The sequence below is a fragment of the Cimex lectularius genome, unplaced genomic scaffold, assembly GCF_000648675.2.
Source record: "Cimex lectularius strain Harlan isolate CLEC.00 unplaced genomic scaffold, Clec_2.1 scaffold8, whole genome shotgun sequence".
NCBI classification, from domain to species: Eukaryota; Metazoa; Arthropoda; class Insecta; order Hemiptera; family Cimicidae; genus Cimex; species Cimex lectularius.
In genome coordinates this window covers 1,099,170-1,109,759 of record NW_019392656.1, presented here as the reverse complement: position 1 = coordinate 1,109,759, position 10,590 = coordinate 1,099,170, and the positions used below count along the sequence as shown (strand labels likewise).

At 34.8% G+C, this 10,590-nt stretch overlaps 1 protein-coding gene across 1 annotated transcript; it reads left to right on the top strand.

Moving 5' to 3' along the window:
• The first annotated feature begins 754 nt into the window (after nucleotides 1–754).
• Nucleotides 755–6,259, top strand: LOC106669741 (protein takeout-like). Its single transcript, XM_014399428.2, has 6 exons — nucleotides 755–940; nucleotides 2,036–2,128; nucleotides 5,226–5,379; nucleotides 5,436–5,569; nucleotides 5,781–5,927; nucleotides 5,995–6,259. The coding sequence occupies exons 1-6, from the start codon at nucleotides 880–882 to the stop codon at nucleotides 6,147–6,149; spliced, it is 744 nt and encodes a 247-aa protein (XP_014254914.1). The 5' UTR covers nucleotides 755–879; the 3' UTR covers nucleotides 6,150–6,259.
• The last annotated feature ends 4,331 nt before the right edge of the window (nucleotides 6,260–10,590 follow it).

The following is a 10,590-nucleotide window of genomic DNA, read 5'->3' as shown; positions in this document are numbered from 1 at the left end:
ATGGAGTGATGGCTTCACTAAAAACGAAATAACTACAAAATGGACTCTTTTACACCGAGAGATGGAGATAAAAATATAAAAAACCACACTAAATTGAGATGACTTTAAAAATGAAATTTCTACGAAATGGATTTTGTGAAATGGAATGATGGCTCCGCTAAATGGATATCAAGGAGTGGGGAATTATTTTCGATGAATAAAATAAATTCAAAATGGATTATATGGCATGTACAGATGGCTTGAAAAATAAAAGAACTACGAAATAGATTTTATGGTACGGGCATGGTTTGGGACGGTTAGGAGCTTTACTCAAAAAATAATTAAAAAATGGGTTATAATTCATGAGTAATGATTATTTCACATGGAGAGATGGAAATAAAATTAAACTTAGATGGCTTTAAAAATAAAATTAGTACAAAATGAACTTAATGGCATGCACTGATGGCTTCACAAACATAAATGGGCGACATGAGGAATGATTTTTATTCATAAAATACTACCAAATAGATAGTTTTTCAACAGAAATTTATGTGAAATGTATGATCTAATGGTGGTAATTGGATGAAGCAAGCAATTATCAAACTTTCTGAAAATAAGGAGTATAGCATACCATCACGATTGAACCAACTCAAAAAATAGAAGAATAAAACATTTTTTCGTCCTAAGTGAACACACGATTCCTCATTTTTCACATCATTCTTTTTACTTTGAGTTTAGCCAGGATTTGTCAAATTCGGTCCACCCCCGTTTTGCGTAGTGGCCGGGGTTGTCAGGGGGGTTGACGTCAAACATTTCAAGGTGTCACTCGCCCCACGACACGGCATCGCAAGTCGACCGGGTATAAAGCAGGAATCATCCCTCCTCTCGGCAATCTCCGAAATGTTACCGACGGGGGTCCTGCTCTTCTTCGTCGTCTCCTGCACCGCCACTGTCAGGCTGCGTGAGTACAAAACCGATACAGACCGGCAATTTAAGAAAAAAGCCTTATTTTGTTGCTGATCTTACGATCAACAGGTGTAAACCACAAGTGTAGCTTTTACTTTAAAAAAATGACTTTAAATTATTAGAAATTTGAAAAATTACCATAGCAGCCATTTATTAATCAACCGTAAACAAATTTAACATGTTTAAGTTAGATTTAAAAAATTAACTTAATTGTTTAAATATGATAACTTATGTTTAGTCCTTATTTTACACACAACGTACTTACTTTTTGAAATAATAATTAATAATTAAAATTCTTTATGCATTTTAAATGGTTTTGAAGATATAAACCTTACGTAAAAAAGTCAGATTGAAAGTTAATAAATTCTAAAGTTATACGTATTCAGCCACTATTCCACTATTTTTTATATTTTGATTAATATTTTTTTGAAATTTATTTTTATTACTACCTGCATTAATAAAATATAAATCTTGTAATTCGAGGTTATTTACATATTTAAATTTATACACTGATTAATAATTAAAATATATTGTAGACTGACAAGATTAATACCTTTGGTATTATTCTTTCAACCCTTACCAAACTATGTTGTAATTATTAATTAATAATTAATCGAGACTTAATAGAGTGAAGTTTGTTCTTCGAAATCGTGTCTAACTGTCCAATAGGCCATATTACTTTTGAGCCTCAATTGCTGTATTTTTTACTTTGGTCTTATACAACCTTTACCTTTACTGGAAAATCAAAAATGAGTTGTCATTACCTTATATTTAACACTATTTAAAAGAATTTATTTCGCTGAGTTTAATCCTCTTCAACATCGCGGAAATATTTTGTAAAACGTATTCAGACTTATTTGCGTAAGTACGTGACTTCTTCGCCGCGAGGCCTTGGCACTGTGGGACATGACACAGGTGACAAAATAGCATTTTGCCAAAGAAGCAAATGAAGGAAGGCGTAAGACGAAGGTCTACTAACTGTCACAATATTCAAGTCAAAGTCTTATACTATTTTAACATGTCTCTAAATGGCTCCAATGTCTTTTTTAATATTTAATATAGATATAATATATATGCACTTTTTTTACAGCTTCGTACATGCGGGCGTGCTCAAGGAACGATCCGAACCTGAACGAATGCGCCCTGAAGAATGGGAGGGCGATTATTCCAAAACTTATACCAGGTAAAATAATCATGTTTAAATTCAAAAAGATTTTTTTAACACACTTTTAAATATTTTATTGGTCTGCGGGGTGATGAACCCTTCAACACTTCGTTTCCGGTCATTTTGGCCTGCCTACTCTGTTGCTTTGTACTTTTTTTTTAGTTTTGCTTTTCTGATACTTTCTTAACTTTACATTTCTTTTCTTATCTTTCCCGCGTTATAAACCTCTTAATGCCTTGTACTGTTTCTTCAGCCGAGTTATGATGTTTTATGGTATAACGGTAACCAACTCTTTCTTTTCTTTATCCTATTGCTAGCCTCAGTGTAATATGTGTGAAAGCTCAGTGTGAAATAACACTAAATAAACATAAATACACAGAAACGCAGAAACAAGATAAAAACATGATCGTCTGGTTAGAATTCTCACTATTCCAGAGTATTCAATATTCCTTCTGGATAAGTGAAGAAAAGTCCCTTCATTCATACTAATAAATTACAGACCCATTCTCACTACCCCAGAGTACTCGTTATTTCTAGACGTACTTGTGGAGAAAAGCCCGTTCATTCACACTAATAAATTACGTTCACACACTCATTATCCCAATGTATTTAATAACCCTTTGGGGTGATTGTGGAAAAAATTGGGAATAAATCCCTTCATTCGCATTAATAAATTACATTCACAACCACATTCTCACTATCCCGAAGTATTCGATAATCCTTCTGGGCAATTAGAGAAAAGTCCTTTCATTCACACTAATAAATTACATTCACACACTCATTCTCACTATCCCAGAGTACTTGTTATTCCTAGAGGAAATTGGGAATAAATCCCTTCATTCAGTCTAATAAATTACATTCACAACCACATTCTCACTATCCCAAAGTATTCGATAATCCTTCTGGGTAATTGTAGATAAAAGCCCGTTCATTCACACTAATAAATTACATTCACGGATCCATTCTCCCTATCCCAGAGTATTCGATATTCCTTCTGGGCAATTGGAGAAAAGTCCCTTCATTCCTTCTAATAAATTACATTCACACACCCATTCTCACTATCCCAAAGTATTCCAAAATCCTTCTGGGTAATTGTGGAGAAAAGCCCGTTCATTCACACTCATTCTCATTATCCCAAAGTATTTAATAACCCTTCTGGGTAATTGTGGAGAAAAGCCCGTTCATTCACACTAATAAATTACATTCACACATCCATTTTCCCAATCCCAGAGTATTCGATATTCCTTCTGGGCAATTGGAGAAAAGTCCCTTCATTCGCACTAATAAATTACATTCACTCACCCATTCTCACTATCCCAAAGTATTTGATAATCTTTCGGGGTAATTGTGGAGAAAATCCCGTTCATTCACACTAATAAATTACATTCACACACCCATTCTCACTATCCCAAAGTATTCCATAATCCTTCTGGGTAATTGTGGAGAAAAGCCCGTTCATTCACACTCATTCTCATTATCCCAAAATATTTAATAACCCTTTGGGCTGATTGTGGAGAAAAGCCCCTTTCATTCATACTCATTCTCATTATCCCAAAGTATTTAATAACCATTCGGGGTAATTGTGGAGAAAAGCCAGTTCATTCACACTAATAAATTACACTCACACACTCATTCTCACTATCCCAGAGTACTCGATATTCCTTGAGGAAATTGGGAATAAACCCTTCATTCGCACTAATAAATTACATAAACATTTGTAATGAAAATTATCATACTAATACTATTTGGATCACTAAGTAGTGTGAAATCAACATTTTTGTCTGTAAAATTCATCTTTATTCAACTTCAACCCTTATAGGCTTAACCAATATACAGTACATTTTTATGGCAGCTTTTGGTCCTCTTTCTTTCGGTCTCTTTCTCTTTCTATCCCTCTATGTTTGTCTTTTTATCTCTCATATTATATTTTAGTACGGTTTTACAAGATTTTTTTTCAAAACATGTATAATAAATAGGCTAGTTAGAATTACTGTTGGTTCTTTTTCCCCTCGTTTCGAACACATTTTAGGACATAAGTTGGCACGAAAGGATCTGATTTATTTTCAAAAATGCTGACTTTAACTGATAGAAGTTGTATTTTATTAAACTGAACTTTCCTTTATTAGGAATCGGTCCAAGCCTCTCAGATTTATCGATAAAACTGCTGTTCAGGTGTGGTCGAAGGTTACATTTTTCAATTTAAACATTTTATTTCTAACAATGTCTCTATTCATCATTTTAGTTATGATTTATTTGATTTAATTGAAACAGTATTTCAATCCCGATAAGTATTCTTTTCCAATGAATAGTTTGTTCAGCGAAGTACCTTATCAGAAAAGGTCCTTATGCAAATCACTATCACGTATTGTTAACGTAATAAGTATTAAAAATAAACTCTTTCCTTAACGGGCAAACAATTCGGCGAAAGTGCTCTCAAATATACAAAATTAACAAGTTGATTTGTAATACGTAAACAACGTTTTGGGAATCAAGTCAAGACTGCAAAGAAAAAATTCCTCCATCAATAGTTTGGAATTGACAACAAATTATTTTGTTCGTTATAGCCGAAGTAATAAGTGAATAACAGATTTGACATAACAACGAAGCGAAATTGGTGAAATAGACTAAATTAAAGAGAAAATATAAAAGCTTAACAATATTTATATTACAAATATTAACGCTGTTAATATTTTTTTAATTAGGAGAAAAGAGAAACTGCTTAATTAAAAATTTAACTATTCGAAATTCACTGGTTTGAGGTATTCATTGTGAATTGGACCGCAGTCGACTAGTGGTACGAGGTCCGACTCGTAAAGCCACACGAAACTTACTTATACTTTACTACTTACTTACCTTGAACTTTTTTTTCTTACTGGTGGTTATCTGAAAAATTAATATCCCATTTTTCACCCAGCACATATGTAATTTACATTTCCTCACAATTTATGCTTTTGGGTTGTTAATGATATTAATCATCTTCCCAGAAATTAATCATTAACTTTTGTTTGGTAAATTACATGGCATTTGGTAAAATAATACTTTCTTAAAAAACTTCAAATTTGCATTTGTTTCAATGCAAATCTTACTGATCATTCAAACTAAATAATCTTTTCAGGAGATCCTAGCATCCGGCTACCCCCTCTGGACCCTCTGGTCTTGGACAAAGTCGAAATAAGCCCCACGGGTGCTTCGGGCTCGGTCACGATGAGGCTGAGATGCTACAGATGCCACGTCTACGGATTGAAGAACGCCCGTCTCCAAGATGTCAAGTAAGTCATACTTTGATAATAACTATCTCGAAAACATTACCAAAATTTCTTTTCAGGCTCAATCTGAACAAAAGGCAAATTAACATCAAACTCAACATACCCAGGCTGGTGGTGACCGGGAAGTACGACGTGTCCGGCCGCATCCTCGTATTGCCGATAAGCGGAAGAGGAATTTCAAACATTACGTTGAGTAAGTTAAAAAATGTTTTATAATTAATTATAGTATATACTCTAAAACTAGATTATTCGAGCACAGTAAAGCGTTGTGCAAGCATGCTACCTTCCGTGAAATATTCCAACGGGATTATGAAATGGTTTGTTTTTCACTTGGTCGCTGAATTAACCATCTATGCGGACAATTTTGTTCTAAATAAGTTTTACAAAACTAAGTTGTTTTTCAGCGAATGTCAACGTAGTCGCCGGCCTGGACTGGAAATCGCTGAAGAGAAAGGGAGAAGAATACAGCCAGTTCGTGAAGCACAGAGTGACGTTCACGGCCTCTTTGTTGAGAATCAATCTGTCGAATCTTTTCGGCGACCGTCTCTTGAGTGAGTCATCTATCTCAACATGATTCTCAAAAATTTCAAATAATTTTTATTTTTTTTAACGTTACAGGTGACAATATGAATTTAATTTTAAACGAAAATTGGAGAGAAGTCCTGCGAGACCTGGCCCCTTCTATTTCGGACACTGTCGGCCATATAATAAGGGTGACGCTCAACCAGATTTTCGACTTGATTCCCTATTCTCAGTTTTTCCCAGACACATAAGCTCGGATGTGTACAAAAGAACAGTTGTAAATATTCTATATAACAAATGTATAAAGTGTACAAAATTATTTTTTAAATATAAATTGTCAGTTCATTTTTAATTTTATTAAGGCAGTGTTTTATTTTACTTTCTTTAAAGAGTAAAGGAAATTTGAAGCAGCTGTGGAAAGTGATATTTGTGACGTAGTAAAGAATTAATCTTTATGTAAGGTTTTGATTGAGATAAAAAAGTCAGTGTCACGAGCGGGATTCGAACCCATGATTTTCGGCTAAATACGCCGCTACTCTACCACTTGAGCTATCGTGACTTCGATCCACTCGGGCAACAACTTCCCATCTCAACCCATCTTTCGAATTTTCTCTCCTTTTCGCAATTTTCCAAATGTCGTGTAATCAGGATTCAATTCTCGGGCCTCGGCGAAATATGAAGTGGCCACGGGGAGATGTTAGTGAAGTTATACTTCGTTTTACTTAGTACATCCAGTATATTTAGTGGAAATTCAAAAGGTGGGTTGAGTTGGGAAGTTGGTGTCCGAGTGGATCGAAGTCACGATAGCTCAAGTGGTAGAGCAGAGGCGTATTTAGCCGAAGGTCGTGGGTTCGAATCCCGCTCGTGACAATAACTTTTTTACCTCAACCAATACCTTACATAAAGATTAATTAATTGAAAGAGGTTATTTGGTCAATCGGACCTCGAAATCTAATGGTTGTAGTAAAGAATTGTGAGGATTTCCCTGAAGACTTAGGATGTGAAGAATTCCTCTGTATATTGGAAGACTTGGCGGAACCACACAGTTTCGCTACGTATGTCGAAAGTGGTCGAAGTAAAGTCTTGTATTAAGTGGGGATTTTACGATAAAAAGTGATTCCGGTCATAGAAGTCTTCCTAGTTGCTTAAGTGTTCTGTCAAATTACCTCCTAAGTATTGTGCGGTGATTACATGTCATTCTGGTGTCTATGTATATTCTTAAGTATCTTACTCGAGTTTATGTTAATAGCTTTTTGTTTAAATACAAAAGAGTTATATTTTAATATAATTATACGCCGTTTCCCTCATTAATTCAATTTTGTTCAATAATCTTTGATAAGCTCAAGGTGTACGTGGATGTGAGTAAGCATTCGAGTAAGAAGAATTGCCAATGACAAAATGACAAGGTTTTTAGCAGTATAAATCGTATATAGGATGGGACCAAGAATGCGTCCTTGCAGGACGCTGGATCGTATTGGTCTAATCTCCATGTTCGTTGCCCTCACTTTGTACCAGCGGTCAATCAAATACGATATGTTATGATATTTCCACCTGTGGTCTGACAAACCTACTGTTTGATAGTTACTGAACATCCTAGGATGAGTTTTGTATATCACTCATTGATGACGACGAAATGCCGAAACGCGTCTGAATCAACGAAAATCATCGCGGATAGGCAGACCAGAATGACAGTTAAGTATCAAACAATAAAATGCATATGACCCTTTCTGAATCGTGGACGTCATGGAGTAACCATCCAAACATTCTTTGTTCTCTAGCGAAGAGGAAATGGTGTCAACGATTCTGTACCTTGCCCAAACGCGTCTGAGAACGAAAATCATCGAGGATAAACAGACCAGGATGATAGTTAATTATAAAACAATAAAATGCATATGACCCTATCTGAATCCTGGACGTCATGGAGTAACCACCCAAACATTCTTTGTTCACTAGCGAAAAGGAAATGGTGTCAACGATTCTGTACCTCGCCAAAATGTGGAATGATCTTGGATGCCGATTTTATGCGACGAAAAATCAACAGAATTTTCAACTACTTTGAATAAAACAATATATCAAGTGAAATCTGAATTTGTGAATCCATACCTACCCGTTTCTTCACATATGTTTTGAACTGATGTTTTGTGGAAAATCCACATGCACTTGGATAGATATCTGAATATCGTTTGTGATGCTTCACTCACAAAAGACGATTACTGACCCAATTTTAGACAATTGGACATAAAGCTCCCAACGGTAATTCATTTGGATTGAAATAATTTGTATTGGTAAGTTTACCATTGGTTTAGTCTAAATTGGAAAAGAGCGCTAAATCCGCCGACCCTGACAACCTTGGCGTCAGGATAACAATCGCAATTGATGGAGAAAGCATTTCTGTATTTCCTCGCCTCACAGAACCTGTGGATAATTCGGACGAGGACTGGCGTACATTTTACTAATCTCGTATATTTTATCACTGGCCGTGTAGGATTTTATAAGTTTTGTTAAAAAAAAAGGAAATAGCGTGTTTCTCAACAATTGTTACGTCCAATTTATCGCGTCAGTGGGATCGGCAATTATTATGAAAATGTTGCAATATGTTATTAAAGCTTCTGGCCATCCTCGAAATAAAAGTGGAGTCTTTAATGCCATCGGGTGTTTTTCACTCTGTCCGTTATTCCAATAGACAAATTTGTAGATAATGAAATTAATTAAATAAGACCTAAATTCCAGTTTAAATGGAAGATAAATATAGATCGCTAAGTAGATACGTAGAGCTAGATAATAGATACAGATAGAGATAGATAGATAGAGAGAGAGAGAAAGAAAGAGACAGAGAAAGAAATATAGATACATAAGATAGAGGAAGAGAGAAAAAATGAATAAACGAATATTGCTTTATTTAAAAATCTCGCAAATTTAGGTCACGAACGACCTCTCTTACAATTAAGGAGACAACTGAGAGAAAGTGTTAGATAGAGAAAGATGACATTTATATTATAAAGATCGGATACAGTAATAACAATTGAAAAATGGAACAACTTAACATTCCGTCATGAGACTTGTCCTAGAATATCTTACATACTTAGATGTTGGAAAGGTCTTTTCGTAGGCGAGTAGTATAGAAACACAAAAATAAAGAAAACAGATGCTTAACAAAAGGCTTAAATTGTTTGCCTACCTACTGAACCAATGATCAAATTGACCATTAAAATCGAAATTTTTGGCATAAACATATTTACACAAACCTATTTGTAATATTGTCAAGATTACGGATTGGTCAAATATTACAATATTTTTTTATTACCTTAAAATTTGTTTATTGGTCATAGGTTTNGTAATTTTGTTACTTTTTTTCTGCCCCTTTCTATGTAAGCAATAACACTTAGAGATCTCTTATCAATTGTTTTCTTCTGTCAAAACCTATTACAAACATTTACATTTTCGTGGCCAATTGACCGTTACTTTTTTCAATCAATTAATTATTCTTTCTATGTAAGGTCTTGGTTGAGATAAGAGGATCGAAGTCACGATAGCTCAAGTGGTCGTATTTAGCCGAAGGTCATGAGTTCGAATCCCGCTAGTGACACTGAGTTTTTTATCTCAACCAAGACCTATTACAGACGTTTGCACAGTAAGTTGCAGGATCACATTAATTATTCCACGCTCCAAAATTGACCGGGAGGAGAAAGAAAAAACATGGAACCTAGACCTCTTAAGGCTGATCGGGTGCCAATTAATTCTTCTATAACGCCAATTAATTCCACATTCAAAAATAGAAATCCCTTCTGCAGTTTGTAATAATTATAAATTTGTAGATAAATAAATGGCAGAAAAATGTTTTTTTAGTGAATTACCATGGTAACGATCCAAAACAACAAGGTTCCCTCGAATGTGAATAAGTTGGAATATTTTTTAAATGACCATGGACCCGTAGATTGTAAATATAATCAAGCGTATCGGATGGAGGTACTAATTTGTGTATTAAGTTCATGCCAAGAAAAAAAAATATAAACACTTGTGTGTGTTTTCGATATTTCAATATCTTCTTTACTGAAGAGCGTAGCTTGAAAAATAACATCAAACCTGAAATTATCGTTGGAAAAAAACATAGCATGTTGTTGCATTCGAAAACTGTTTTGAAAGTGATAGTAAAAGAACCAATATATTTAAAAAAATCACCAATCAGTTTTGGTATTTTTTTTAATAAGTTTATTCAATATGCTTTATTTAAAATATTACATGTTATCTATACATATACTTTTTTATATAAATATTATTTAAATAAACATATAGTTATATCTGAGTTGGACCAGACTTGCGTCTTTCTCTTCTACGTCGAAAAATTTGAAGATTGAATCGATTAGCATTTTAAACTCTTTCATCCACTCTGACATCAGAGCTTGCTCTTGAGAGAAAGCCCTTTTATTTTTGAAAGTGCACTCCTAGCAAGCATTATCTGTTGACCGTCATGCAATAAATGATAGTCTGTGGTGATGTTGTAGAACGTTTACACTGGGGAATTGTATGCGATTTTGGCACGGTTGAGGTGATTGGAGAAGATGGTGGCTCTGCTTACCAAGTCTACACCGACTCAATTGCTGTTGTCCATGAAAGTCTGTTTCCGCAAGACGGTGGTTGCTGTCTGGGTAAGAGGAGGGTAACGAAAAGGCGTACTAGGCGGTTACGGCCGGG

Excerpts from the sequence above, each read along its gene's own strand:
- LOC106669741 (XM_014399428.2), top strand. The coding sequence starts at position 880 with ATGTTACCGACGGGGGTCCTGCTCTTCTTCGTCGTCTCCTGCACCGCC. Across the intron at positions 2,129-5,225 it reads TATTCCAAAACTTATACCAG|GAGATCCTAGCATCCGGCTA; the intron begins GTAAAATAATCA and ends TAATCTTTTCAG. Across the intron at positions 5,380-5,435 it reads GCCCGTCTCCAAGATGTCAA|GCTCAATCTGAACAAAAGGC; the intron begins GTAAGTCATACT and ends ATTTCTTTTCAG.